Raw genomic sequence first — 26,831 nt, forward strand, 5'->3', positions numbered from 1 at the left:
TGCAAGAGACCGCGTTCACCGAAGGACGAACAGCCATTCCAGCTAAGGCGTGAATCATGCCAAAAATGCGAGGCTTCGCACTGAGTTTTCGATCGCGACGATCACGTGATGGGGAGACGCGTGCGCGGCTGTGCGCTAGGCCGCCTTGGACAGGCGGATTTGAAGGATCTGTGACCGTCGCGGTGCTGGGGCGCACAGGTCTCGGCCCCTTTATCTCTCCTCTCTTTCTCCCTCGGCCTTCATGGACCTTTACAATCACTAGAACCTTGATCTTTTCTCGCTCACAGACAGTTTCGTTGCTTGCACTTCATCTGTACCGCGCACATTTTTCTGTCTCTTTTTCAAGTCCCCTCTATAGGCTCATAGCTGCAGCTTAAAACTGCGCAGTCCAGCATGGCATGTGTTCCTTCTCCTACCGCGACCCAGTTCACGACCATTTTGTCCACGAGCACGTTTACTTCGACGCCAGAGAGTGTGCAGACCATTTCAGGATCCGCAGTTGTGTTCGCGGTCGAGACATGTTTGTCTTCGCTTAGCGGTGCATGTGTCGCTAGTACCGCCATCTCGCAAACAAGTCAGGCAGCAGGTGTGTATTCTGTTCTTTTTTTGACTTAGCCTGCGAGCAGTGGGATCTATTTACACCATTATTCGGCTGCGTTAGTCATATATTGAGTGCTTTTCTTGCGTCTTCTTGCAGGTGCTCTGTCAACGATTAGATCCCCAGTTGTTGTCACCGAAATAATAACGGAGATTGTACCTACACTCACGCTATTCGCGAGCTGTACTCCGACACAGGTCACATCCACCACCGTCTCCTCTTCCACACCTATCACCACCTCATCTGCCTCGAGTGCTAGTAGCCAAATCGACACTTCCTCGTCGGCGTCCTCTTCCATCGTCTCATCGAGTCTTTTAACTAGTGCTGATGCCTCTTCACCGACCACGACGCCCTCGCCCTCGTCGTCTTCTACCCCAGAGCAAACGTCTAGCATTCTCGCCAGCCTGTCCGCTGCAGCGCTTACCTCTACCCTTACAATCACCCCCTCCTCATCAGATGCGTCATTAGCATCCGCCGCAGCACAGCCCAGCCGAACTACCCAACAGGATAGCACCTCCCACTCATCGAGCAATCTAGCTCCGGTCTTAGGTGGTGTTCTTGGCGGGTTTTTCGGGCTCATCGCTCTGGTAGGCCTTCTCTGGTACATCATGTAGGTTCATCTATTGTTCAATTGACCCTTTCTCAACCCACTGACCCGTGCCTTCGGTTCTATTCTTGCAACCCACAGCAGGCGAAAACGTGACGCTTGGAGGGACGCGGAGGATGAAGTGATACCATACCCATCACGAGGCCGTCCCAAATCGGACCAGGGTAGCGAGCCGAAACCGTATCAATACGGTCTTGTAGGACACTCCAATAGCAACTCATTCAGCGCTACGTCGAGCCCGCCGCATACCCCTGCGCCAACGAGCCTGAACCACTCCCGCCCGTCGACCTTCTACCGCGATTCAACCGGACCGCTCCTCCCGACGTCGTACTTGGCCGACAACGGTGTCTCAGAGCACGGCGAGCGATCACGCCGGCCCAGCCGCGCGGACCAGATAGAGGCGAGCGGGAGCGGGCATCAGCGTCCGCCCTCTGCACATGCCAGCGCTGCCCCTGAGAACCGGCTCTCGCGGCACTCCCAGCTCACGTTCAACTTTGCGCCGAACGACATCGGTGGCGCACCCACGGCGGACTACTTTGGGCCCATCGCGGTCGAGGAGGCACTGGTTCCCCCGCTCCTCCATTCGGCGCAGGCGAATCCGTTCATGCCGCCGCGGTCGCGACGGGCATCCGCGACGTCAACGGTGCCCAGCATCTATTCGTCGGACTACAGCGTGCCGCCGAGTCCTGGGCCCGTCCTAGCTGTGACCGCTCCGGTGCAAGCTTCTTCGGCAACACCGCCACAGATGCCTGCAGCTGCTGCCGTTGCAAGCGCCAGCGGGTCGACACCCCCTCCACCTCGCCCTCACAAGTCATCCAAGCGGTGGAGAATATCGCAGCCTGGAGGCGTCATCGTGCACACCGATGGAGGTCAGGTCCCGCAAAACGGAGGCACTGTGCCTGTTGTAGGCCTGAATGGACCTCCACCGCCAGCCTACGCGGAGTAGCCTCCGTTTATGATGGCACGAGGAGCTGTACTGGTCATAAGAGGTTTTGTTTTTCACTCCCTTGACTTTTGCCACATTTCGATATAAAAAAAGCTTTAGGAATGCCTCTTCTTGTTCTCCTCAATCACCCCCTTTGCAATTCTTCCTTGTATCCCTTCTTTCTTTACCCCGCATATCCCTAGACCTTGGACCTTAGTGAACGGTCGGACAGCGCATCACCTACGCCTGGACTACATTTACGAATCTTACGCACATGCCCTTAGCTATTTGTACTGAGTTTGTACGTTCACGGGGACGATCTCGACGCTTCGCTAGCCATTCGTTGTCCCGATTTGCCTATCCTCGTTTCCGCGTACTGATATCACCACCTGACTTTCCATGTTGGCGTTCGGTGATCTCGACGTCGACGTATCTTACTCTACATTCTGAATACTCTATGCCATCTATTCCGGACTCCAGAGCTTACGCTTCTGATACCGATGTACCTACCCTGTCAATGATATCACCGTATCCCTTCGCAACAGAACCGACGCGCGTGGTTGTCTCTAACTGTGTTGTGAAAAATAAGTAGTTAAAAGGAGTCGTGTTGTCTGAGGCAGCGAGGCTGCTTGGCTTCGCGGGTGACGAAGACGGAAAAAAATAGGCAATGTATTCCGGTTATATGATCATTCTACAAAGGCATACACCATCTATGGCACAAAGGTGTAATATGTCAATGACATGAATTGACAAAGACGAGAAGGGCTGAGGGATTCTTCACCCAATGAGAACAAATAAATTATTGTACATATGCGCCTATTGCGATGTAAGGCATTACACCATCTTGATGACCTTACTTCCGTCAACCAATCCATCGAGGCTCGTGGCAACTACCAGCCCATCTTGTTTCCGGTTGAGTAGCTCATCCCACCAGCCGAAGAGGAAGTCACGGGCAATAAGTTTGAACCACGGCGTGAAGGAGTTACCTAGCAAAAAAGAAATGAGTCAAGCAGACCAAGACGATGCAGGTTGAACGAACCAGATGCATCGAACATGGCTTGAAGTTCAGCCTTGTCCACATATTTATGGTCTCGGATCTCGTTGGCATTGGGAGTGACGGTGACATCGGCAGTCAAGAAGAGGATATAGTCGACTGCATCGGATTCGCTATCAGCTCAGAACATGGACTTTCCACAAAGCAGAAACTTGCCTTCATGCTCGCCCCACATTCCGTCTGAGGGCGCGAGGTAATGGATCTTGGTCAGATACTGGAATTTGTCGACGGGAGTCTGCTCGCGCGGAATGCCGAGCTCGTGCTCCAGCTTCCTCGAGGCAGCGATGCGAACACCGAGCTGCTTCGCCTCGATCTTCTCTTCGGCAAAGTCATCCAGCGGATGAGAGCAGCAGGTGTTGGTCCACATGTCGGGGAAGGTGATCTTTTCAGACGCGCGCTGCTGGAGGAGAAGTTTGCCATCGGAGGGGCGGAATACAAATGCGGAGAATGCGCGATGGAGCAGTCCCTTGTTGATGTTTTCCATCAGATGGCCTATACGCAGAACGTGCTGGCCATGAGCGGTGCACAGGCATGGGGGGTATGTGCGCAGACTTACAGGTCTTTTTATCGGCAGCACCAATGGCATTATCCTGTCCGTCTACTAGGATACACCTCTCCTCCATTAACTTCGACTGCTCAGCATCGTATCCAGATAAGTCAATGTCAGCGAGCTGTTGCTCTGCGACGGCTTCGACGGTCGACATGGATGGCATGAGGCTGAAGAGGAACTGGTCCGGGAGAAAGAGAACTTATCGGACGATTGCACAATGGCTTTTTTTTATATAGCGCGCGCGCTGATGCTATTCGATGGATTGTGTATTTCCTGCAAACCGCTCGTCGCTGCGGTAGAGTCGGACACATCGAAATCCTCCACCTTTGCCTCCTTCCCACGTGGTGTCAAACATCTTTACGTCACGTGTGCCGTCGCTAATGACCTCTTCGCACTTGTTGTTCAACAGAACAATGAGCTTGACAAACAACAATAGCCAGCGTGCCCGCACAGCTCTTCGCATTCTTCTCGCAAACATGAAAGCCCATTTATACCCTGTCGTTTGTGACTTAGGTCCTCCATCCCCTCTAGGTTATTCCCTCATAGACTCTTACGACTTGTTAACAATCCACTCGGTGCTGGGACGCCTAAACTCTCCACGACTCTCTAGCATTCGCACACACCTTGCTCCTCATACTTGGTTCTCAACATGATGCCTACTCGCTCTGGTCTGTTTCCTTCGCGCCTCTTTGTTAGCCTGTGTTAACCGCCATACCCTGATAGTCTACTTCATCGGCCTGAACGTTGTTCGCGCTTTGAGCCTTATTTCTCTCATACTAGTCTTCGCTAGTAGTATATTCGTCATGGTCACCGATATCAAAGCTGTGAACAGGTTCACAGCAGCCGGTTTGAACTCGTCGGATGCAGACTGCGAATATATTGAGTGCGTATCAGGCTTTCTTTCTCTCAAGCACCGATCTAACTGCCTGCCATGGAACAATAGGGACAGTACAGTACCAAATCAGCCAGCTGGCGTGTTTTGGGCTGTGGTCAACCGCCTCCTCATCATCTTTCAAGTCATCTTCCTGATCCTGTCCGAGGTCGAATGGCCCATGTCCTTCTTTGACCGCTTCTTCCCCGTCCTTGGTTCTCAATTTGGCCTCGGCGCACTCGGAATCTTTGAATGCTTGTACGCGGCGCTCGATCCATTTAGACTTCCTTGTTTCTGACCAATGTCTGCAGAATCGGCGCGACGGTACTGTCGCACCACGTAGACGACTTCACCCTGGTCGCTGCATTCTTCCTTTTCTCCGTGGGTTGTCTCAACATCGTGCTTGGCCTCGTTTTCCGCGAATCCGCCAAACCCAAGCGCAGTATTTTAGCCTGGCGCGCGGAGAAGAACGGCGTGCTCCCGACAACTGCCCCAGCCCCGCAGTCCCTGAGTAAATTGTCCTTCCGTGACTCGTTGGGCGGTAGGAAGGCGGACGCGGGCGAATTTGGTGTCCGGGATAAGTCAACCTTCGGTTTTGGAAGGCAGGGCGAGAAGCAGGCCGGGTTGAAGGGTGAGTGCCTCGTTATGTCTGGACAGATCAGACCGCTCAGACATCCCATCTTTCAGGTTTTCTCCTCTCCAGACCTGTTGAATCCCTTCCACGCCATGCGACAAGACCTCCAAGCAGCGGCGCCAGTAGCCCTCCACCTTCCCCACAAAATTCTCCCGCGCGCATGTTCCGCTCGAGTCCAACTGCTATTTAATGGCATATCTGACGTCCATGTCGTCAGGTCATCATCACTTTCCTTTCACGATCTCTCACGCAGGTTCATGCTGATGCATGTGTAGAGACACTGTCCATCTTTTTGTATTTCCTCCCCTTAACCTACGCCTGTTAATTTCTGGATGACTTCCGGATATGTAGCTTACTTATATTGTAGCTTACCGTGTAAATCTCGGCTCCTCACTGAACTTCTGCCTTGACGGTTCCCACGAGTTCACGAAATATACTCATCCTGTTTTTCGGGAACATTGGACGCGCTTCGAAGTCTGTTAGCTCAGTTGACATGCATTGACATGACATCGCAGCTGCGGCCTCCACTGTCTATTCTCTGTGCACCATATTATACGCACTCGGAGGACATTCATATCGCTATTTTGAGTAGAGGGGTGTTCTTATAGTAGTCCGGATGCTTGCGTCATTGATCATCTGGCCTGTAGACTCCTGGGATGGAACGACGAAAGTAGAGGTCATGGGACGGCCACTCATATATATACACACCAAGCAGAGAACCCTCATGTATGCTGTTCGACCGTAGGTAGTCGACCACGAAGATGTCGAACAAGCATGTTTTCAACTCACCGCAAGGCCTTGTCCTCAAATCTCTCCGCGGCGCAGCCGCACTCAACCCCACCCTCCGTCTGTACGTACTAGCCACTACGAGAGCCCATATCATCCCGTAGCTGTACAGCTCACATCCACCCAATATATGAATACTGTTGCTCGTTACTGATATTGATGCAATGGCTCGATTTCTAGCCACGCTCCGTCAAAGTCTGTCTATGTAGCGCATCCCTCACCACAAGCTCGTGTTGCTGTGATCGCAGGTGGAGGCGCGGGGCATGAGCCCGCGCACGCATCCTACACTGGGCGGGGCATGCTCGCGGCCTCCGTCTCGGGCGACATCTTCGCAAGCCCCAGCGCGCGACAGATCCTCGCCGCCATCGAGCTCGCGCTCCTTGCCGCGAAGTCCTCCTCCTCTGGTGCATCCGATGCGGATCTGGGCCCGAGACCGCACACGACAGACGTGCTGCTGATCATCAATAACTACACTGGCGATCGCATCAACTTTGGGCTGGCAATAGCGCGAGCGCGAGCTCTGTACCCCGATGTGCGAGTTGAGTCAATTGTAGTCGCGGACGATGTATCGTTGCTCCGAGAAGAGGGCGGGCCATCACTTGTCGGCCCTCGTGGACTTGCGGGCAACATCCTGGTATGTAAGGTGCTTGGGGCCTATGCAGAGACGGGAGCGGGTTTGGACGATGTGAAGAGATTAGGGGAGGCTATCGTCGCCGGGGCCCTAGCGAGTATCGGGGTCGGCTTGGAGCATTGTCACGTTCCTGGACGAAGCATCGAAAAGGTGGCAGAAGACACAGGAGATGGTAATGAGGGGGAGGAGTGCGAGGTAGGTATGGGACTCCATAACGAACCGGGGGTGAGGTGCGGGAGATTTGCATCACCTGAAGGGTTGATCACGGAAATGCTGGAGATGGTGTTGATCTCCACAGATGGTGCGGTAGGGACTGATCATGAGGCATTCGTGGAGATCGGGAAGACATACCTTGAAACTGACGAGACTGTCCTCTTTGTGAACAATCTCGGCGGCATGTCGCAGCTTGAGATGGGTGCACTACTCGATGACACACTGGCACAACTCGGTAGGTCTCGACGAATTCGTCGAAGCATATGCAGACCCATCGTGGCTGATATTTGCTTGATATCGAACAGAGGCGAATAATATAAACCCTCGGAGGATCTATTCCTCAGCATATATGACCTCTTTGAATGCCCCTGGATTTTCTATATCGCTGCTCAATCTTTCTCGCATCCAGCGAACCCTCATTCAACTCGGCGGAGAACGTATTGACATCCTGGCTCTCCTCGACACGCCAACAGATGCCCACGCCTGGGTTGGTGTACGAGCGTGGCCTACAGATAGGCTATCTACACGCGAGGAGATCGAGGCCGAATCAGAAAAATTATTGCACACTTCAGCCCATCATGTGGAGGACCAAGGCGTACCGAGAAATGAACGCGATGAGGGCAACTATTGGCGCGATGCAGACATATCTGTCAGTATGGTGGAGGCTGGAATCCGTGCCGCATGTGCCAGTGCATTGGACGCCGAGAAGGAGCTGACGGTGTTTGACACGATCGTTGGAGACGGCGACTGTGGGGAAACGTTTGCAGCTGGTGCCCGAGGTACGTTCTTCACCCTGTGCATCCATCCAAGATGTGATTGTTGATAGCTGCGTTTTCAGCGGTCCTGAAAGCATTGGATGATGGCGAACTCGAGATCAAGACACTAAATCCATCGCAGCTCATCGGGAAGCTCAGCGAGATCCTGGAGGATAGTATGGGCGGGACGATTGGGGCGCGTGAGTACTTCCCTCCATCACTGCACAGAGAGTTTGATCTAGACGTGCATTGTCACAGTTCTGGCAATCTTCTTCACGTCCCTCTCGACCGCAGTCCCGACTCGCTCAACTGGTGCTTGGTACACCGCACCATCTGTTGCTCTCGAGGCCCTCTCGGAACACACCCCAGCACGACCAGGAGATCGGACGATTGTTGATGCACTTGCACCATTCTGCAGCGCCTTGGCCGGCGGCGATTCGTTAATGTTCTATAGAGGCATGAGCGAAGCCGTGAGGAGGGCACGCGAAGGTGCAGAAAGCACACGAGGCATGAAAGCTAGGTTAGGGAGAGCAGTATATGTCGGTATAAACCAAGGAAAAGGAGACGATCCAGGGGAGGGAGATGTACGAGGGCTGCCGCCTGATCCGGGGGCATGGGGTGTTGCAGCTGTCCTTGAGGGATTGTGGCAGGGAATGTGCGGGGCATAAGTGTGCCAACAACAAGCTTGAAGACGTGCATGTTACTTACCACTGTTGCGTATTATGATATCAGTAAAGCTGCTTACAACTTGAGGATCTTGTAGAGCCGTGACAGTGGCGTGACAAAAATGTGACATCTGGTGATTTCGTGACTTGACGTCGTCACGGTTTGGCCCTATTTACCGAGAGCTGAATCTGTGAGCGCACACTCACATTTCCACTGAAGCATGGCAGCAACGGTAGCGACGTCAGCTCTCGTCGCGGCCCTCCCGCCGCCATCGCCTTTCGCGGCGATGCTGCGACGGTCAAAATTCGCGACATACGACCCTCAAGTTGCCCAAATCTACACCGCCTATGGTGGGTACGCACACCGCGGGGACTGGGGCCTCAAGCGCCCCCTGTCTGTCCGCAAGCGCGATAAATACATCACCATCCAAACCATCGACTCGCCAGAGCAGCAGACGGAGTGGCGTACTGGAGAGTCGGAGAGCCGTTGGATTCGACGGTGGAGCGAGGTTGGCACCGAAGTTCAGATGAGAGGGATATGGGATCGTCAGACCGTGAACCATGACTGGGTTATCGATTCAGATTTCACTCTAGGAACCGAGGATGGTGCGGTGTTGAAGGCACAGAAGGCACAGATGCAGAAGACGAAGGATGCAGAATTACTTGCGGAGGGTGATCGGGTCGCAGAAGCGGGCGAGGAGCAGATGGTGGAAAACACAGAGCCAGCTGAGCAAACTCCCCTTTCTGCATACAACGCAGTCGTCCCCAATATCATGGCCATGAGCCCCAAGGAGTTCGAGAGCTACGTCGAAAAGCTTCGAGCGCAGAGGCCGCAGTTCAAGCAGTTCCTCAAAAACCAGGTTCAACAGACCCAAGCTGCGCGGGCGAAAGATAACAGGGCCATGGCTATCATCGTGCAAGAACCCTTCGAGGAAGCCCAACGAGCCTCCGCTCTTCTAGTGCGCAAGGCATTCCTTCAGCATTCCGTTCAGGAGCAGTACCGCGATCCCTCTTCCCGTATGATCGAGCAACGTCCTCACCGCAACGCCGGTCTCTCGTATGCGCTCGCCTCCCCGTTAACCAATTTCTTCTTGGTCAAGCCTCAGCCTGGACGGCAGATTACTGTGCAAGAAAAACCCATGATCAGTTTTGGAGGGATGGTTTCCACTCTTGCTGGATCGTCCGATGTACAGGATAATCTCTCTCTCCGCATGGCATCCGCAAAGTTGTTATCTACTCCACGCGTCGTTGGGGAACAACCCTCTGGACTGGAAGGAGTGGGGCTCGAGACGACAGTGCGGGATATGTCCGAGATGGCGTTGATTCGGAGGAGTCCTCACAAGCCGGGATCGCGCAAGTATGTTGGACAGGCGCGCACACACCTCCAGAGCAAGACCAGGCGCCTGAGCATGACGAGTCCTCGCTCAAGAGAGAAGGCATCATCTGTCCCGCTGAGACAAGCGAATAGCGCTAGCACTAAGGTTGCGTCGACGACAGCCTTACTAGATACGTTGAACCGGATTGTGAAGGTTGGGGCCGTTGGGCACGACTAGATCGAGCACAACGATTGTCATATATACATCTGTCTATCCTTTACGGAGTAATCAGGCTATGTAATGCTTTTCGGAGGTCACCATCCTTCTCTATCAGGATTTTTTCTGCTTGAGGTCGAGGAATCTCAAGCTCGGAGACCTGTGTATTCCATCAAAGGAAGGTGCAAGATGATTGAACGGCATTACTGACAATGAGATCTACATCATCCCTTTTCAGGGCGGAGAGGGCTTTTGTAGGCTTTGCCTGAGGCTTATCAGAGCTGACAGCCCGATATGCATCCTCCATCTTGGCTTTGGAGTATGCACCCCCATCTGAAAACTGCACATAAAGAGTGTGAACACTGAAGCAACCGATGTGGTGATTTGGAATGCATACACTAACGATCACCTCTGACTCTGCATGTCCATTGCTACGCGACATAGTATGCCGTGCGATGAAGGGGCCTCTAGGAGTATTGTAGTAAGTGTAGGCGCTTGTGGACACGAGAGTTGGAAGCGCTGACTCAGCGATATTCCTGTCCAATGCTCAGCGCCAGTCAGCGCCGCCTCTCTTTCTCTCCCTTTTTACCGCAACCACTATGGACTCCTTCGACAATTTCCAGTATGACTCGGCCTCATCTTATGGAGGGATGGGCATCGTGGACGACACTTCGTCCGTATACACCGCCAATACTAGCAGTCACACGCCGCTGGACCTTGAGAGCCTTTCGATTATTGATGACCGCTCTCACGTTGGATCATCAGCCAGCAACGGCCATACGCATGCACTATCTCAGAATGGTTCTGTTAGACTGGGTGTGGACGAGGATTTTGATGCTGTCCTTGACGATCTGAAGGACGACGCACAAGTTGATCTGCCCCCACACGCGTGCAGGTGCGTCCTATTCAACATCTTTGAGGTTTCTATGGCTCATTTTATTCCTTTAATAGCTACTGTGGCATTCACAATCCGGCGTCTGTTGTCAAATGTCTCGTATGCTCCAAGTGGTTCTGCAATTCTCGTGGGAATACGTCTGCATCGCACATCGTGAACCACCTTGTGCGTGCGAAGCACAAAGAAGTTATTCTTCATGCAGAGAGCCCGCTTGGAGAAACGACTCCCGAATGCTACAATTGCGGTAGCAAAAATGTCTTTATGCTTGGTTTTATACCTGCGAAAAGCGATACTGTGGTCGTGCTGTTGTGCCGGTGCGTATCCTACTTGATGTTTGTGCAATGTTACTTACAGCTCATTTGTTTGCTCTATGTATAGACAACCTTGCGCAGCAATCTCGAAGGACATCTCCTGGAATGCAGCTCTCTGGGCGCCTCTCATCGATGATCGCTCTTTCCTCTCCTGGCTAGTCAAGCCGCCCAGCGAGACCGAGCAGCTCCGCTCTCGCCAAATCTCATTCTCTCAGATCAACCGCCTTGAAGACTTGTGGCGCGAAAATGCTAGCGCCACCCTAGAAGATTTGGAAAAACCCGGTGTAGATGATGAGCCCCAGCCGATCATGTTGCGGTACGAGGACGCGTATCAATATCAGAATATCTTCGGGCCGCTTGTGAAGATCGAAGCTGATTATGATAAGAGGCTCAAGGAAAGTCAAACCCAGACGGATATCACTGTGAGGTGGGATCTGGGTTTGAATCAAAAAAGGGTGGCGTGGTTCGGGCTGCCGAAGTTGGAAAGTGGGGAAGTGAGGTTGGCTGTAGGGGATGAATTGAGGCTCAGGTATTCTGGGGAGCTTCATAAACCTTGGGAGGGTGTAGGACATGTGATCAAAGTTCCGAACAGTGAGTATCTCGTTTGACTTCTAAGTGTTCAATATGTACTCATTCGTTTTGATCCTAGATGTCTCGGACGAAATTGGTCTCGAGCTACGTAGAACCGAGGGCGTTCCTCACGATATCACTCACAACTTCTCTGCGGATTTCGTGTGGAAGTCGACGAGCTTTGATAGGATGCAGCTTGCCATGAAAACTTTTGCCGTCGATGAGAAGAGCGTTAGCGGGTATATTGTGAACACATTTTCTTAAATCTTGACCCTTGATGTGTCACTCATTCATTCTACCAGTATCACAAACTTCTCGGCCACGAACTAGAGCCTCAGGTCTTGCGTACTCAGATGCCCAAGCGATTCTCTGCCCCCGGGCTTCCGGAGCTGAACCATTCGCAGATGTTTGCGGTCAAGAGCGTCCTACAGAAGCCCATCAGTCTGATTCAGGGCCCTCCTGGCACGGGTAAAACCGTCACATCAGCTTCGATCGTATACCATCTTGCAAAAATGAATCCAGGCCAGGTGCTCGTCTGCGCACCATCGAACGTCGCTGTCGACCAACTCACGGAGAAAATTCACGCTACTGGCCTCAAAGTCGTGCGCCTGACAGCCAAGTCGCGCGAGGCGCTCGACTCATCTGTGTCTTTCTTGACGCTGCATCAACAGGTCGCGAACCACACTTCGCATGTGGAACTGCAGAAGCTCATCCAGCTCAAGAACGAGCAGGGAGAGTTGAGCTCAAACGATGAGAGGAAGTACAAAACATTGATCCGGCATTGCGAGAAGGAGATATTGAGTGCCGCAGATGTGATTTGCTGCACTTGTGTGGGTGCGGGAGATCCAAGGTTGAGCAAGTTAAAATTCAGGACAGTATTGATAGACGAAGCCACGCAGGCTGCCGAGCCAGGTAACGATACGCTTCTTTATTGCATCCGACTGATCACTGACGTTTAGACCATCCATTCAGAATGCATGATCCCCCTTATTCTGGGTTGCAAGCAAGTCGTGCTCGTAGGAGATCATCAACAACTCGGACCTGTTATCATGAACAAGAAGGCGGCCCGCGCGGGTCTCACTCAGTCCCTCTTTGAACGCTTAGTCGTTCTGAGCAACCGCCCTATCCGTCTTCAAGTGCAGTACCGTATGCACCCGTGTCTTTCGGAGTTCCCTTCGAACATGTTCTACGAAGGAACGCTGCAAAACGGTGTTACCGCGCCTGAGCGCCTGCGCAAAAACGTAGACTTCCCATGGCCTGTCCCGGACACCCCGATGTTCTTCTATCAGAATCTTGGTCAAGAAGAAATCTCAAGCAGTGGGACGTCATTCCTTAACAGGTACCGCTCGCTGTTTTCATTCACCGAGGACACTGTGTCTTACCCTCCCTAGAACGGAGGCTTCAAATGTTGAGAAGATTGTCACCAAGTTTTTCAAATCTGGTGTTGTGCCGGGCCAGATAGGTGTCGTCACACCCTACGAAGGCCAGCGCTCGTACATCGTCAATTACATGCAGTACAACGGGACCCTCAAGAAAGATCTCTACAAGGAGATTGAGGTTGCTTCCGTCGACGCATTCCAAGGTCGCGAGAAGGACTATATCATTCTCAGCTGTGTTCGGAGCAACGAGCACCAGGGCATCGGTTTCTTGAACGACCCCAGACGTATGAATGTGGCGCTCACTCGTGCGAAATACGGTGTTGTTATTCTAGGCAACCCTAAAGTCCTGAGCAAGGTGATTTTCTTTCACTCCACCATGCGTGTAACTATTTGTTGACTCGCTTTCCACTTAGCATCCTTTGTGGCACTATCTCCTGACTCATTACAAGGAGAAAGGTTGCCTTGTCGAGGGACCCCTGAACAACCTGCAGCCTAGTATGATCCAATTCAGCAAGCCCAGGCGCACACTTAGCAAGTCAATGGACCAGTTCCGCCGTCATGACTCAAGTGCGCGGGAATTATTGAACAACGTGCCAATGAGCTCCGGAACGCCGAGCCGCTTTGATGCATCTTTCTACCGCACACACGACGCACTCAATTACATCCCCTCTGATGTCCAATCATTGCGCTCTCAGGCTACCTACTCTTCTGGTCTACCCATTTTTGCCGCTTCTGGGCCATTTGGAGCAGGCATGCAGCGGGCTGTGGGAGGCGCGAAGCGCGGTGGCTATGGCTCTTATGCATCGTCTATCATCTCGCAGGATGGACCTGCAGACAGCTCTAGCAGCGTGGTAGGCCCAATGGATCGCGTGGCATACTCGCAGAGTGACAGATTGACACGGCGCACCAGCTTTTCCAGCTTGGCGGGCACGTCCGAAGTCGGGAGCATGGCTAGTGCATTTGACTACAAGAGCCAGGATGATGCGGCGGATTTGGATGACGTGAAGAGCCAGTATGCAGCCACGCAGAGCGGTGTGACTGCATTCTGAGCGCTCCGGGCAACGGGCACTTGTTGATGGCTTTGTCGGTGCAAGCTATCGTATCTTGGTAGCCCCTGATTCCCCCGCGTTCAGGTATCATTGGAAGTCTTCTTGGTTGTCTACCCGGCCATGTCCTCGTGCGAGTTGGCGCCGTGCACCCATGTGCACTCTTGGCATCCTACCGCGACGGCCGGACTGCTTCGGGGCATATGCTTGCACACGATAGTCATCGTGGTCCCCTCCCCTCCCAAGCGCCATGTTCCCCAGCCATTCTGGGTTCCGGCGAGAATGTTGCTGAGGTCCTGCTATTGGCAAGTCACATGCCGCAGGAGCTGTCCCTTCTGTTGTATTGGGTCGTCTCGATATTAGAAATTTAAAAAATAGATGAGTTGTTGTATGATTTGATCGTCCGGCTGCAATGATTGCTTGTAAGCTATACATGCGAATAGAGCAAACAAGACTGCAGGCCATGAAAGGTAACAGGTCACGACACGAAATCACTGTTCCTTGACAACGCCCATATCATCGTAAGCTTACACAGAAATAATATCTTCTGTGTTAGGCTAGCTACGGAGATTGCAGGAAAGCCCCATCGGTTCGTCATAGACCATTTAGCAGTCCGCTGACTTCGCACGCTGAAAAGTCAAAATCTGAAGTTCGTGTACCCATCAGTTCGGCGCGTCAGGAGTTTCTAAGCTCAGCGATTCCTGGGTCGTCATCCGGAAGGACACCTCACATGTGAATGCCCTACCTTCATTATGTGTCGCATTGGCAAAGATCCGATGGCAGATGGATGGTTTGCAATACGACAAGGTGGTCGTTACTACAATCGACGATGATATTCAAAGGATCAAGCAGGGAATACATGCTCAGATGCTGTCGACAGGTTAATAGCGTCGATGGTCCCGCAACCTAGACACCAGTCTCTGTCCCATATCGCGGCAATCTGTCCTGTTGCTGCAGCCTTTTGAGGCGCGTCTAAATTTATTAGGATAGAGCCGTCGGCGACTCTGTGTAAGAGAACGGCCAAGAATATGAGCGTCGTTGGGGAGGCGTAAGGAAAATTGAGATGTTCTCACCTGCGCACCACACAAGGCACGTCTATCATACGATGCCGGAACTGCATGCGGGCATGGAAGCCTTCCGGGGTGTCGATAGCAGAGGGCGGTTCATCGGCCCAGATCCACGACCAATCTTTTGCGCGCATGTTCGAGACGAGTAAATCCTCGTGACTACATCTCATTCCGTCAATGAGTCGCTGTGACGATGAGAGGTATCAGGGCCGTACCTGCTCGGAACGACAAAGATCGTATTTTGTTCTTTGTCCTTGTGTGCAACAAATAATTTCTCCTGCATTCCACGTATCTTTGCTCCTTGCCCAATGGTGTACGTCCATAGACCCTGGTGCTCGCCAATTGTGTGACCAGTGACTGAGTCAATTATGGGACCTGGCTTTGGTGGAAGGTAGTCCGCTATGGGAGGCAGGTAAAAATAGCATATGAAGGATTCCAACATAGTCATACCGAGAAATTGATTGAAGCTACGTTTCTCCCCAACAAAACATATGCCCATACTCTCTTCCCTCGAAGCTGTGTGCAGTCCGGCACGCACTGCTATCTCGCGGACTTCATTTTTTCGGAGATCTGAGAGAGGAAAGAGCGTTTTAGACAAACTAGCTTCTGTGATCGAAGACAGGTAGTATGTCTGGTCTTTATGGCGATCGACGGGCCGGAGAAGTTGCGGCCGCTGCGAAACCGGATGATGCCCCTTGCGCGCATAATGTCCTGCGAGGAATGGACGTGGCTATGAACATACGCTCTTCTTACAAATGACCGTTATATACCTGTTGCAATGAATTGTGTGCCTTCCGTGAGGCGATCGAGCAGAGCACCAAATTTAACTTCTCTGCATGATATGAACATCCACTCTGATGCGGTTTCACAGGAGCTGACATACCTGTTGCACCAGATATCAGGATTGGGCGTATCACCAGACTCCCATGCCTTCAATGATGGCTCGAACACGCGCAGCCAGTATTCCCGAGAACAATCGACCTGGGCTTAGTCACCACATATGCATGTGGGCTCACAATAATATATTGAACGCACCATCTGGCAAGGTATGTCTAGCTTCTCACAAACGCGCTGAACGTCTTCCCAGTCTTTCTCCCATTCGCAGCCTTTGTCCGTGCCGGATTCGTCGCGCGTGTCCCAGTTGCGCATGAAGACCGCGGAGAGATCGTAATCCTAAAATGTTGATCAGAATGAAGTAACTTCACGATGAAACTACAAATGCACTTTCTCTGACAGCAGTTTCGCCGTGACCGAAGAGTCCACTCCGCCTGACATTGCGACCACCACTGGATGTGCATCGTCGTATTGTGAACGAGAACCAGACATATGCAAGGCCCACCTTTGTCCCCTCTTAGAGGCCTGACCCTAGCTACATTTGACGACAGACCTCTCGTGAACGCGCGAGCCCACATGAGGAGTTGAACTGTTGGAAATGATCTCAACCGCGACGAGACTGCATATCACGTGCAACGAGGAATGGCTTCGGACATACACGGACCAACGGATGGAGTCATTGGAGTAAGTCCGAAAGCATTTTGGTTTTAGCAGGCCAGTCTCTTTGCCAGCGACCTCCATCTCCAGCCCTTCCTTTGACTTGTCTCCGGCGACCTCGCCTCCAAAATATGTCCTTGTCGACAATATCTGCTCCAACGCTGCGCGCCGCAAGCGCTTCCAAGGTTTCGCCATGTCTCTCCTTTACTCGTTCGCGCTCGACGGCTGCCTCGAGCACGTCATATTTGGACGCGAGGTCGAGAGTAAAAGAGCACGCCCGTAATATCAGTCGTTCCTCTGTTCAGAATGCTGTTGTCTCCCCGGCTCTGTAAGCTGATTTCTACAATTGTTGTGTGACCCCTAACTTCATCTGACTCATTTTTAGGCGTCCTGCCCCCGCACCCGGATTCCAGCAGCTGCCCACAAAAAATAATGTCTCAAATCCACCTCCTACCCTCGGCACCCAGACAAATGCTCCTCTGGACCATTCGTTCGTAGGTCTCTCTGGAGGCCAAATCTTCCATGAGATGATGCTCCGTCACGATGTCAAGCACATCTTCGGTTATCCCGGCGGGGCGATCCTCCCCGTCTTCGATGCGATCTACAACTCGAAACACTTCGAGTTCGTCCTTCCACGGCACGAGCAGGGCGCAGGACACATGGCAGAAGGGTATGCTCGCGTATCCGGCAAGCCTGGTGTCATTCTCGTCACCTCAGGTCCTGGTGCGACGAATGTCGTCACACCGATGCAGGACGCCATGAGCGATGGCGTACCTCTGGTGGTGTTTTGTGGACAGGTAGCAACTTCCGCGATAGGCTCGGACGCCTTCCAGGAGGCCGACATCGTTGGCATTTCGCGAAGCTGCACGAAGTGGAATGTGATGGTCAAGGATATCTCGGAGCTTCCTCGGCGCATCAACGAAGCGTTCAAGATTGCTACTTCAGGTCGTCCGGGCCCCGTCCTTGTTGACCTCCCTAAGGACGTCACTGCAGGCATTCTCCGCCAGGCGCTGCCATTCAAGGCGACCACTCCCGGCTCTGCTCTCGGCCTTCCCTCGAATCCTCTGAACTCTCCTTTGGCTCCTTCAGATGTCGAGCTCATAAGGCAAGCCGCGGATCTCATCAATCAAGCTAAGCGGCCCATCATCTACGCCGGCAATGGTGTTCTTCAGTCGGAGTTGGGCCCAAAGTTCCTGACGCAGCTGGCTAAGGAGGGGAACATCCCCGTCACGACGACTCTGCAGGGTCTCGGAGCCTATGATGAGACGGACGAGAAGAGTCTGCATATGCTCGGTATGCATGGTAGCGCGTATGCCAACATAGCGATGCAGGAGGCCGATGTCATCATCGCTCTCGGTGCTCGCTTTGACGATCGTGTGACCGGCAAAGTCGATACCTTCGCTCCAGCGGCTCGCGCCGCAGCCGCTCAGGGTCGGGGCGGTATCATCCACTTCGAGGTCCAGCCCAAAAACATCAACAAGGTTGTCGAAGCGTCCATCCCCATTCTTGGCGACGTCACGTCGAACCTGTCCGCTCTCCTTCCCATGATTAAGTATTCGGAGCGAGCGCCCTGGTTCAAGGATATCAAATTGTGGAAGGAGAAGTATCCGTTCACGTATATCAAGAGCAAGCCAGAGAACGGTGAAAAGATGAAGCCTCAGGAAGTCATCGAGGAGCTGGACAGACAAACCGAAGCGTACAAGGACAATGTCGTCATCTCTACCGGTGTTGGTCAACATCAAATGTGGGCGGCGCAACATTTCAGATGGCGTCACCCACGTTCGATGGTCACCTCGGGAGGATTGGGAGTCCGTTATTTCTATCGCCATTGTCAGATTTCTACGTGCTTACGAGTTCTGCTCGTAGACTATGGGCTTCGGTCTCCCATCTGCCATCGGTGCGAAGGTGGCTGCACCAGAGAAGACCGTGGTTGACATCGATGGCGATGCCTCGTTCAGTATGACTGCAATGGAGTTGGCCACGGCATCACAGTACAATATCGGAGTGAAGGTCATGGTGCTCAACAACGAATTCCAGGGCATGGTGCTCCAATGGCAAGGTATGATAGGTTTACTGCTCTTGTAACGGAACTTCGACGCTCACGGTATCATGCAATAGATCTGTTCTATGATCGTCGCTACTCACACACACGCATGACGAACCCCGACTTTGTCATGTTGGCGAAGGCTATGGGCGTGCATGCCATTCGTGTAAACAATGCGAGTGAACTCCCAGCCAAGATGAAGGAGTTCTTGGAATACGATGGCAGCCGGCCTATATTGATGGAGTGTGTGGTAGAGACAAACGAGCATGTGTTCCCCATGGTAAGTGGCCTTTACGACGAGCGACGATTGTATATACTAAAATCAAAAACGGTGCACAGGTCCCTGCAGGCAAAGCTCTGCACGAACAAATCCTGCACCCATCTCTCACATCAAAATCGAAGGCATAGGCTCTGGCCAGCGTCCCTTTTTCTTGTATCTGGCTGCGCTATTTCTTCGTCTCTCGCATACATACGGCACTACCCATTCATCCACGACATTCTTATCGTTCTCTGTTGCCCGCCTATATTTTTTACTGACATGGGAAAAAAAACGCTGGTACGGGGGGAACTCTGGCCGGGTTGTATCTGTATATCTACAAACACTTTCGTTGCGTGAATGAAATCTGGAGATGCGTGACTGACCGTCCCTGGCTAGCGCTGCGCGGTATATAAATGCTTGATCCAAAAAAAGAAAAGGAGATGTAGGGCGCTGTGTAGAACTCCGCAGGACTTTCTAACCGGTTATTAACCAGGAGGTGTTAATAGTGCGTTAATAACTAATGTTAATAACTACACATTGTGAGCGTGGGAAAATGAAAGTAAAATCGACAAAATGGGTCGACAAAATGATGGCTCACAGCGCTCACAGTTCACTCAGTTGTATACATACAGAAAATAAACCTCAATGGATTGGAGAGGCTCAGATAGCTAAGCACAAATGGGATGATTTGAGTGAGCGGTTGTGGAGTTGGGTTTCCTAGCCTAACCTCCCTGGTCTCTTCTCTGGTTCCGCCGCAAGGGGAGGCGACTGCTCACTCAAATCACCCCATTTGCGCTCCAGCCATCTGTACCTCTCCAGTCCATTTAATTTTAGTTTATAGAGGCTTGAAAATCATTCAGAAACAGCTGTAACTTAGAGATTGCACTGAATAACAACAAATTCAAGATATATTGCTATTTTAGGAAATTAGTTATTAACCTTAAAAACCAAGGGGTCCGATAGGTGCCTGGTTTTAACGCGTTATTAACGCGTTATTAACACCTGTTATTATCCCGGTTAAAAACTAGGCGTTCTACACAACGCCCTAAGGAGATGTGACTCAGATCCCGCTGAAATATCAAGAGTCTTGTGCAGACCACGTGAGTGCACGCGATTGTTTACCGTTCCCACGGCAGGTCATCGCGTTCGTCGACGTCGACGCGGCCGCCACACGCATCTTGTCATCTTGTCATGCCTACCGCCCGCAAGAGTCTCGGTACATCGAGACGTTCATCAGTCTCTGGGAGGATCCATCTACCTTATCGACGCGATGATCTCGAACGAGGAAAGAAGACTGGCATGGCCATTAGGATGGTCGACCATAAATCGGATGACTTTGAGTCGTTTCCAGCACTGTTAGGCCAGGCGGATACGAAGACACCGCCCCGCGTAAGGAAGAAGAAGAAGAGCGTTTTACAGCAAGATTTTGACGACGTGGACGGAGAGATGTCGATGGAGCTGGACGACAGTGGCTTAGGTGAGTGCAAGCCTTCTTACCGCTGGCTAATGTTTTTTCGGCGCTGAGCGTATGTAGTGGACACTGGGAGTGCGAATGCATATTTTGCGAATGCGCGGCACCTTGTGCCGCCTTCTAGCATCGCCCGTGCGGGCTCGTCGTCCCGTCCCGTCCCCCGCGTCTCCGAATTCGATTTCGACAGTATCCCCTCCCCTCGCCCCCGCTCGTCCACCTCACACGCCAGACGATCTTCCGTCCACAATGGATCATCTGCGGGACCGTCGCATTTATCGCATTCGACAACTGCAGAGTATGATGATGATGTGCTGATGGCCGATGATCTGGGCGATGACGATGACGACGACGACGGCGATTTCGGCGGTGGCTTTCAACCGTTTGACGAGCCGCCGCTGGCCAATGGTCGTCGCGAGTCTCATGTGTCCCCGGTCACCCCAAGGCGCACAAGTTTTACTCAGATTGGCCGGGAAAGCTACGAAGACGAGGATGAGAATATGGATCTTGAGGACCTGCCGATTGCCGCATCAAATCGCTCGTCAGTCAAGGGTAAAGGCCGTGCTGTCGATGACAATGAAGATGAATTGAATCTGGTCGAGAATGATATCGAGGAAGGTTTGGATGATATCGAGAACCAGCATTTCTCTGACGAGCAGGAGCCGGAACATGAGGACGAGCCAGAACAGGGGCCAGGTCCTTCGAAGAAGATGAAGAAATCAAAGAACGAGCAGCCAAAGAAACCTCGGGAACGAAAGAAGAAAGAAATCATCCCAATAGCGCGTAAGCTTCTGATGTTCTTTGCTGCACGAGCATCCCAGTCTCACATATCCCATCAAGCTTCCCCAGAGAATACAACTGGCTTACGGCGCGGCACACGCATGCGATACGCGCCTCTTGAATGGTGGCGCCAAGAGAAGGTTGTTTACGGACGGCGAGACGGTGGCAAATCGTTCGTGCCATCGATCAAGGAGATCTTACGGTATCCCAAAGAGCCTCCAAAACCTCTCGGTATCGCAGGCAAGAAGTACAAGCGATCCTCTGCGCCACGAAGTAAAAGCAAGACGGTCGATGAAGATGCTGTTCTGGTGTACAATCCCGAAGAGGGCTGGGATAGCGGAACTAAGGAATTCGGTGTTATCAGGGATTACATCACCGGCCAGGAAATCACTAGGCGTGAGTCTTTTGCGCCCCCATCCGCTTTCATATAAGCTCATCTATATCGTGTAGGGGTTGCCTATCCGTCACATCGTCTTTTGTACAAGACTGCGATGAGCAAGGAATTCTACTTCCAGAAGATCTTCAGCGATTCGGAATATGCCGCCGCTGGCCAGTTGATGATCCCTGCAAAAGGGCACAAACCGAGCAAAACGACGAACGACAATACCTACGTAAGTCCCTGCCCCCTTCATTTTGTGGAAGCCTCCAGCGCTAAAAGATCTAACTCAGATATTCTACGTCATTGAGGGTGCTGTCACGTTCAAAGTACACGAGTCGTCCTATATTCTGTGCTCTGGAGGTTCAATCATGGTTCCGCGAGGAAACACCTACTTCATCGAGAACATCTCGGATCGGGAGGCAAGGCTGTTCTTCGCGCAGGCGCGGCGTGTTACCGTGGATGATGAAGCTTTCCCGACAGTGCAGTCGCCCCCGCCTGCGTTGAGGCGTTCGAGCAGCGTCGGTGGATCGACCTCAGCACGACGATCGACGAGTGGGGGACCAGGAAAGAAGAAGAGGAGGGCCTCGTCGCCTCAGCCATGAACCGGTCGCTCAAGGCACTTGGCTGACAATCCGCCTGCCTCCTGGTAAGTCTCTTCCATATTTGTCTGGGTGTCTGTCATTATTATGTGTATTTCTCCAATCCATATTGTTGACACTTCGGTTTATGCTTATTTATATCTGACGTGAGGTTCGGATAAGTGGGGTAGATTCGCACTTCACCAAGGTAGCGTATCTTGAGGATTCCCCCCTTCTGTAGTATTAGTTCCAATCATGCTTATATCACTATCTTGTAGGCTAAGGCCAAATTCAACAGTCCGCTTTCTCTTCCACTTTCCATCGCGCAGTAGAAGTTTTGGAAGGCCGTTGATCGGCTTAAGATTTCCTTCTCAATAAATAATTTTTCAGTCTTGGTAACACATAGGTCATATTTGAAAGACTTGAGTTGTTCTCTGCGGAGCGCCTGCCGTTGACACCATCGGGAAGACGCACCCCAGATTCATTTTTCTGAATACTAGTTCTTCGTCTCAGAAATGGTGGCATGCTTCTTAAAGAGGTTTATCAGAGTCGCCGCCGCTTCCTAAACCTTTGCCTTGGAATAGCCAACTCAGCTTGCTACTGAATTTCCCAACGTACTGCTGAGTTCCGATAATTTCGACGTCAACATGTCAATAGAGATATGACGAATAATCAAAGTGTACAAAGACAGACTAAGCACGAGAGCGAGGGGGCTCGGAAGTGACATGATTGCCCCAAGTTGGATTCACATCCATAAAGCTCGGCGCAGTCCACGAGTGTCCTCTTCCACCTATCAATATCATTGCCCTTCACAAAGGGCGTGCCACCCGAACAATTATGTATTCTGGCTTGCGAGAAGTCGACTATGAGCACGGACTGGCCCTGCATAACGAAGCGATGATAGTCATCCAAATTCCGGTGTGCGACCCCGACGGAGTGCAGCTTGCAAATTGCAACTATGATCCGACGACTATCGACGGACAATTCATAAGATGTAAGAGTACAAGAACGTAAAGGAGGCTTACTTGAGCTCTTGCCTTTGTTGCCAATTGTTTCTCTGGATTCCTTTCAGATGTTGCCCCGACGCACAGGTCTAGCACCAGACGGCCGACCAGCTCGCCGTCTTCCTCTGTGCTGAAGAGTCCGTGGCATCGCGGCACTGCAATGCCACCGAGACTCCGCAGCGCATGGCTGTAGAAACGGCACTCCCGCTTGAGCGCGGAATACTCGTTGGTGCCGTAAGCCATCTTGATGCAACACTATTCTGGGAACGCATGCCGTGGGCCGTCAAAGGTTAACGTTGCAGCGTAGACTTGAAGCGACTGAATGGCGACTGAGCCCGTCAGCTTCGTTGCGAGTATACAAGAACCCCCAAGGTGACAGTCGAGCTTTGCTTTGGCATGGATGGGCTTGCCGGATAAGGATAGTTCGGTCAGATGGTGAGGGGCCTGAGGGCGGCAACGTCGATCAAATTCAAGATGATCTTCGTCGCGAGATTCTGAGGCATTGCGACTGTGAGGCGGTGGGGATAATTGCACAGATAGATCGGACAGGAGAGGAGATTTTGCAGCACTTATCACCACGGTGAGACAATGCGTGCGCCCTTGAGTCGCGAGCCACCTGCGTGTTGTGGCTTTGAGTCAGAGAGTCTCCCCTGCCGCCGCATCGATGTTTTGATGCAGCCATGTATCCTCCATAGAGCCCCTGTAAATCCCTCTCTCAATCCAAAGGCCAGTATTTAGAAATTGGTGAGAACGAAACGGTTGCCGGGCCAATCGACGACAGATGACTGAGACTTCATTTGATCCAAGGCTGAGAGACGAGTATTCGCAAATCTTATTCGGGTGCGAGCAGACCTGCTGGCTGGGGGAGACGGCAGCTGAGGGACGCGTAGACGAAGATGATGAGTCTGTGGAGTGAGCATGAGTAATAGAGGAGGGGCAAGCTTGACGATGTCACAAAGTGCGACGCGGAGCTCGCTGGGTCTGGCGGCCGGTTGCGAATCAAACTGGCCTGACCGCGGCCTCCGCCAACCTTGTCACCGCCAAGAGCCTGCAACATACCCACCACTTGCTTCTGAAACGTCGAGCTGAGCATCGTACTCTATCTCATATCCGCGGGCTGATGGATGAGCAGCGTGGGCTTGAGGGTTTCCGGATTCAGGCTGGCGCTCAGACGTTTCGCACATATGTTCTGTCGAACACGGTTATTTTCCGTGCTGCGGTCCTCCACTATTGATTCTTCGGCAGTCATCCCCTGCTCTCGCCTCGCACAAGCGATCTTGCACATCTGCCGACGCTCGCTCGAGAGCGGGTGCCCCAACGTGCGCCACGCAAAATGGTGGGCTCGCCTCGGTGCCCTAGTCACTCACATCGTGCTGCGAGGATTGAAGAGCTTGCGTTTCAACCGACTCCATAGGGGGCTGAATACACTAGAGAGCATGGCCTCGCCAAATTTCGGACACGCATTCGAGCGGATTCTCTTCGTGGTCGAGCTCCATGCACAACCCACTTGCAAGATGCATCCGGCGGAGTCAGATAGTGAGGCCATTTTATCGCGCAGTGGACCGCTCTTGAAGGGGAGATTAAATTTGGTATGTTATCGCTCAGTTGGGCATTTGATCCTGGGTCTTTGACGACTTGGTTTTGTCGGAGCAAAAGGCTCCATTATCTGGTGCGCCTTCCTTTCTCTTGTTCTGTTTTTATTCTGGGTCATGAAGAGGCGCATGCTTGAGGGTGGTTGGATGTGTTGCGATCTGTCAGCTCGTTGGGACGCCGCAATGAGGTCGTGCAGGCTCAGGCTTGAAGCTTGAGACTTGCTGTGTTGCCTGGTAATGGCATGTACAGCGTAAAACGCCAGCACATCACACTGTTGATGCTTTGATTCAGCGCGATTGTCATAGGGTGCTAGGAGTCGACGAAAGACACCTGCCTTCGCCATCACGCCTTGGTCTTGTGACGATGTGACATAATGGGGTCACGCTAGTCAAGTCAGTGGGCATGGACTTGGTCGTCTGCGAGTACAGTTGTGCAGCCTGGTGTGGTTCTGGGAAGTCAGGGATGACAAGATGGGGAGGAGGGTTGATAAAAGATTCTTGGGCACGACCAAAGGATTTTTCTTTCGGGAGCACAGCCAGTTGGTATCATAGACGCTTCACTGCGCATGCCAGGCTGCGCGGAGAATTGAAAATGGACTGTGGATGGAGAGTCCTGCAAGGCATCTGCAGGGAAGTCTGTTTGACTTTCGATAAACGCACATGTGTCTTTTCAACGGAGGGGATGGAGGGGGAACGATATGGTTGCGTTCACCTTGACAAAGATGAAGTCTAATTGTGCAGGCCTTGGTCTGTGCATCTTCATCTGACAGAGACTTCCAACCTATCTTTGTGACGTCGGACTCGTAGCTTGGGCCATTACTCACCAAAATCGCTCTCCAGACACATACCAATAATTTCAGATGCGAACGGCATCCGCCTTCATCTGCCGAATATAATCCTCGAGCCTTCCTATGATGCCAACTGCTTTTGCTCAGTCTCGCATCTCGAGAATCTTTTGGGTGCTAGGAGCAACCACTAATTGAGGAAACCGTTCAAGCGGAAGCATTTCGACAGAAATGGAAGCGGATCGCGCAGGCGGGAGGGTAATCTCGCGCGCGTCACGGTCGGTACCGTCGCCCCGACGCGACTTGAACACCGATTGACCGTGGGTGGCTCCTTCACCCAAATTGGACGCGGGGATCCCTCATGGCGCTGTGCACGGTCTCGAGGGCGATTCTCGCCAGGTGCTTGCCGACCCCATTCGCTTGTGCGTTATATAAGGGCAGGGCGCCTTGTCTCTTTTACTTTGCATCCCCTTTGCGTTCTTCTCTTCTCTCTTGCTCTTTCTCGCTTTCTTCGTCCCCTCTGCTCCTGCCCCCCGCCCCGCACCTTCTTTTTTTCATTTTTCAGTCCAACCCTCGTTCTTTTTTACACAAATACAGTACACTATTAGCAGGCCCGGCTTGCCCAATGCCTAGCGTGAACCCGCCCTACCCATCCTTGGCCCTTGTCATGTCCAGCAACACGGGCAATTCAGCAGATACGTCGCGTCTACCCGCGTATCGTGCCTCACACTTCGAAAGGTACCACCCAGATTCTCGTGCGCACCCTTCACACCACGGAAACCATATGGTACGCGCGTGCGATTCCATTTTCCCGCGTGTCATGCTGCGCCGCTGGACGCTCATGATCCATGTCCTCTATCCGTGTTTGTGTGTGATCTGCAGACAACTGTCGACTATCGGTACCGCGACCCGCCGATTTTCCAGCCCCAGCGGCGCTCAAGTTTCGCTCTGGTGAGCTCAAGTTTTGTTTTCCTCCGTCTTTGTCTTTGTGCGGTTATTTCATCGAGTGACTGACGTTTGATTGGCAGCCGGCGATCATCATCGAGGATTGTGACATCAAAATAGAAGCAGAGTCAAACGACGCAGAAGAAGTTGTCGACCGCCGCAACAGGATTAATCTGAAAACCTTGAGCGATTATGTCTTCGTGAGTCGCAAGGTTTCAACATTTGCTCACACCTGTGCTCATTTTTTTTTGATACGGGATCGTTGAATCCACAGGCGTTCGCCGTGGCCGTGCAGCGTAAATGTCGCCGCGCGATTGCCGTGAAGAGGATGGAAGACGAACTGCAGTTCGATTTCCTTAACTGATTGAAATATTCGTTTTTCGTCCATTTCTTGACACAAGGGCAAACTTCTTCTTG

General features: G+C 52.3%; 13 protein-coding genes across 13 annotated transcripts; 8 read left to right on the forward strand and 5 right to left on the reverse strand.

Moving 5' to 3' along the window:
* Positions 1–226: 226 nt before the first annotated feature.
* Positions 227–1,138, forward strand: HETIRDRAFT_145690 (uncharacterized protein; the record flags this gene model as incomplete). Its single annotated transcript, XM_009544697.1, has 2 exons — positions 227–586; positions 698–1,138. Coding segments are annotated over exons 1-2 (633 nt in total), but the record flags the coding sequence as incomplete, so codon positions are not given.
* A 1,639-nt stretch (positions 1,139–2,777) lies between these two features.
* On the reverse strand, positions 2,778–3,998 carry HETIRDRAFT_407920 (uncharacterized protein). The gene is made up of 4 exons (XM_009544698.1): positions 3,741–3,998; positions 3,341–3,676; positions 3,170–3,283; positions 2,778–3,116 (listed from the first exon to the last, which is right to left on the reverse strand). The coding sequence occupies exons 1-4, from the start codon at positions 3,886–3,888 to the stop codon at positions 2,965–2,967; spliced, it is 750 nt and encodes a 249-aa protein (XP_009542993.1). The 5' UTR covers positions 3,889–3,998; the 3' UTR covers positions 2,778–2,964.
* A 194-nt stretch (positions 3,999–4,192) lies between these two features.
* HETIRDRAFT_380560 (uncharacterized protein) lies at positions 4,193–5,348 on the forward strand (the record flags this gene model as incomplete). Its single annotated transcript, XM_009544699.1, has 5 exons — positions 4,193–4,402; positions 4,458–4,617; positions 4,678–4,863; positions 4,917–5,236; positions 5,293–5,348. Coding segments are annotated over exons 1-5 (741 nt in total), but the record flags the coding sequence as incomplete, so codon positions are not given.
* A 652-nt stretch (positions 5,349–6,000) lies between these two features.
* HETIRDRAFT_122126 (uncharacterized protein) lies at positions 6,001–8,292 on the forward strand (the record flags this gene model as incomplete). Its single annotated transcript, XM_009544700.1, has 6 exons — positions 6,001–6,089; positions 6,206–7,104; positions 7,175–7,648; positions 7,708–7,824; positions 7,883–8,167; positions 8,198–8,292. The coding sequence occupies 6 exons, from the start codon at positions 6,001–6,003 to the stop codon at positions 8,290–8,292; spliced, it is 1,959 nt and encodes a 652-aa protein (XP_009542995.1).
* Positions 8,293–8,525: 233 nt separating this feature from the next.
* Positions 8,526–9,933, forward strand: HETIRDRAFT_380562 (uncharacterized protein). The gene has a single exon (XM_009544701.1). The coding sequence runs from the start codon at positions 8,577–8,579 to the stop codon at positions 9,840–9,842; it is 1,266 nt and encodes a 421-aa protein (XP_009542996.1). The 5' UTR covers positions 8,526–8,576; the 3' UTR covers positions 9,843–9,933.
* Positions 9,892–10,173, reverse strand: HETIRDRAFT_244339 (uncharacterized protein; the record flags this gene model as incomplete). Its single annotated transcript, XM_009544702.1, has 2 exons — positions 9,892–9,981; positions 10,033–10,173. Coding segments are annotated over 2 exons (231 nt in total), but the record flags the coding sequence as incomplete, so codon positions are not given.
* A 69-nt stretch (positions 10,174–10,242) lies between these two features.
* Positions 10,243–14,420, forward strand: HETIRDRAFT_443808 (uncharacterized protein; the record flags this gene model as incomplete). Its single annotated transcript, XM_009544703.1, has 9 exons — positions 10,243–10,302; positions 10,445–10,716; positions 10,773–11,030; positions 11,095–11,618; positions 11,677–11,843; positions 11,900–12,509; positions 12,570–12,936; positions 12,989–13,331; positions 13,390–14,420. 9 exons carry the CDS (start codon positions 10,243–10,245, stop codon positions 14,023–14,025), a joined length of 3,237 nt encoding a protein of 1,078 aa, XP_009542998.1. The 3' UTR covers positions 14,026–14,420.
* Positions 14,421–14,866: 446 nt separating this feature from the next.
* HETIRDRAFT_311357 (uncharacterized protein) lies at positions 14,867–16,364 on the reverse strand (the record flags this gene model as incomplete). Its single annotated transcript, XM_009544704.1, has 8 exons — positions 14,867–15,026; positions 15,096–15,254; positions 15,305–15,488; positions 15,540–15,800; positions 15,860–15,921; positions 15,973–16,070; positions 16,125–16,262; positions 16,314–16,364. 8 exons carry the CDS (start codon positions 16,362–16,364, stop codon positions 14,867–14,869), a joined length of 1,113 nt encoding a protein of 370 aa, XP_009542999.1.
* A 278-nt stretch (positions 16,365–16,642) lies between these two features.
* HETIRDRAFT_471629 (uncharacterized protein) lies at positions 16,643–19,272 on the forward strand. The gene is made up of 5 exons (XM_009544705.1): positions 16,643–16,908; positions 16,966–18,388; positions 18,447–18,639; positions 18,699–18,904; positions 18,964–19,272. Exons 1-5 carry the CDS (start codon positions 16,712–16,714, stop codon positions 19,030–19,032), a joined length of 2,088 nt encoding a protein of 695 aa, XP_009543000.1. The 5' UTR covers positions 16,643–16,711; the 3' UTR covers positions 19,033–19,272.
* HETIRDRAFT_311152 (uncharacterized protein) lies at positions 19,218–19,669 on the reverse strand (the record flags this gene model as incomplete). Its single annotated transcript, XM_009544706.1, has 3 exons — positions 19,218–19,353; positions 19,498–19,551; positions 19,611–19,669. Coding segments are annotated over 3 exons (249 nt in total), but the record flags the coding sequence as incomplete, so codon positions are not given.
* A 513-nt stretch (positions 19,670–20,182) lies between these two features.
* Positions 20,183–22,485, forward strand: HETIRDRAFT_443810 (uncharacterized protein; the record flags this gene model as incomplete). The annotated part of the gene is made up of 5 exons (XM_009544707.1): positions 20,183–20,360; positions 20,418–21,134; positions 21,192–21,527; positions 21,582–21,742; positions 21,801–22,485. 5 exons carry the CDS (start codon positions 20,183–20,185, stop codon positions 22,110–22,112), a joined length of 1,704 nt encoding a protein of 567 aa, XP_009543002.1. The 3' UTR covers positions 22,113–22,485.
* A 407-nt stretch (positions 22,486–22,892) lies between these two features.
* On the reverse strand, positions 22,893–23,341 carry HETIRDRAFT_242271 (uncharacterized protein; the record flags this gene model as incomplete). The annotated part of the gene is made up of 2 exons (XM_009544708.1): positions 22,893–23,108; positions 23,174–23,341. Coding segments are annotated over 2 exons (384 nt in total), but the record flags the coding sequence as incomplete, so codon positions are not given.
* Positions 23,342–26,094: 2,753 nt separating this feature from the next.
* On the forward strand, positions 26,095–26,778 carry HETIRDRAFT_114852 (uncharacterized protein; the record flags this gene model as incomplete). The annotated part of the gene is made up of 4 exons (XM_009544709.1): positions 26,095–26,256; positions 26,352–26,420; positions 26,498–26,614; positions 26,689–26,778. 4 exons carry the CDS (start codon positions 26,095–26,097, stop codon positions 26,776–26,778), a joined length of 438 nt encoding a protein of 145 aa, XP_009543004.1.
* Positions 26,779–26,831: the final 53 nt, after the last annotated feature.

This window comes from Heterobasidion irregulare (genome assembly GCF_000320585.1).
Source record: "Heterobasidion irregulare TC 32-1 unplaced genomic scaffold scaffold_02, whole genome shotgun sequence".
NCBI lineage: Eukaryota > Fungi > Basidiomycota > Agaricomycetes > Russulales > Bondarzewiaceae > Heterobasidion > Heterobasidion irregulare.

Excerpts from the sequence above, each read along its gene's own strand:
- HETIRDRAFT_380562 (XM_009544701.1), top strand. The coding sequence starts at position 8,577 with ATGCTGCGACGGTCAAAATTCGCGACATACGACCCTCAAGTTGCCCAA.
- HETIRDRAFT_471629 (XM_009544705.1), top strand. The coding sequence starts at position 16,712 with ATGTCCTTGTCGACAATATCTGCTCCAACGCTGCGCGCCGCAAGCGCT. Across the intron at positions 16,909-16,965 it reads GCTGTTGTCTCCCCGGCTCT|GCGTCCTGCCCCCGCACCCG; the intron begins GTAAGCTGATTT and ends ACTCATTTTTAG. Across the intron at positions 18,905-18,963 it reads ACGAGCATGTGTTCCCCATG|GTCCCTGCAGGCAAAGCTCT; the intron begins GTAAGTGGCCTT and ends AACGGTGCACAG.
- HETIRDRAFT_407920 (XM_009544698.1), bottom strand. The coding sequence starts at position 3,888 with ATGTCGACCGTCGAAGCCGTCGCAGAGCAACAGCTCGCTGACATTGAC. Across the intron at positions 3,677-3,740 it reads TGCTGCCGATAAAAAGACCT|GCCATCTGATGGAAAACATC; the intron begins GTAAGTCTGCGC and ends TTCTGCGTATAG. Across the intron at positions 3,284-3,340 it reads AATGTGGGGCGAGCATGAAG|TCGACTATATCCTCTTCTTG; the intron begins GCAAGTTTCTGC and ends AATCCGATGCAG.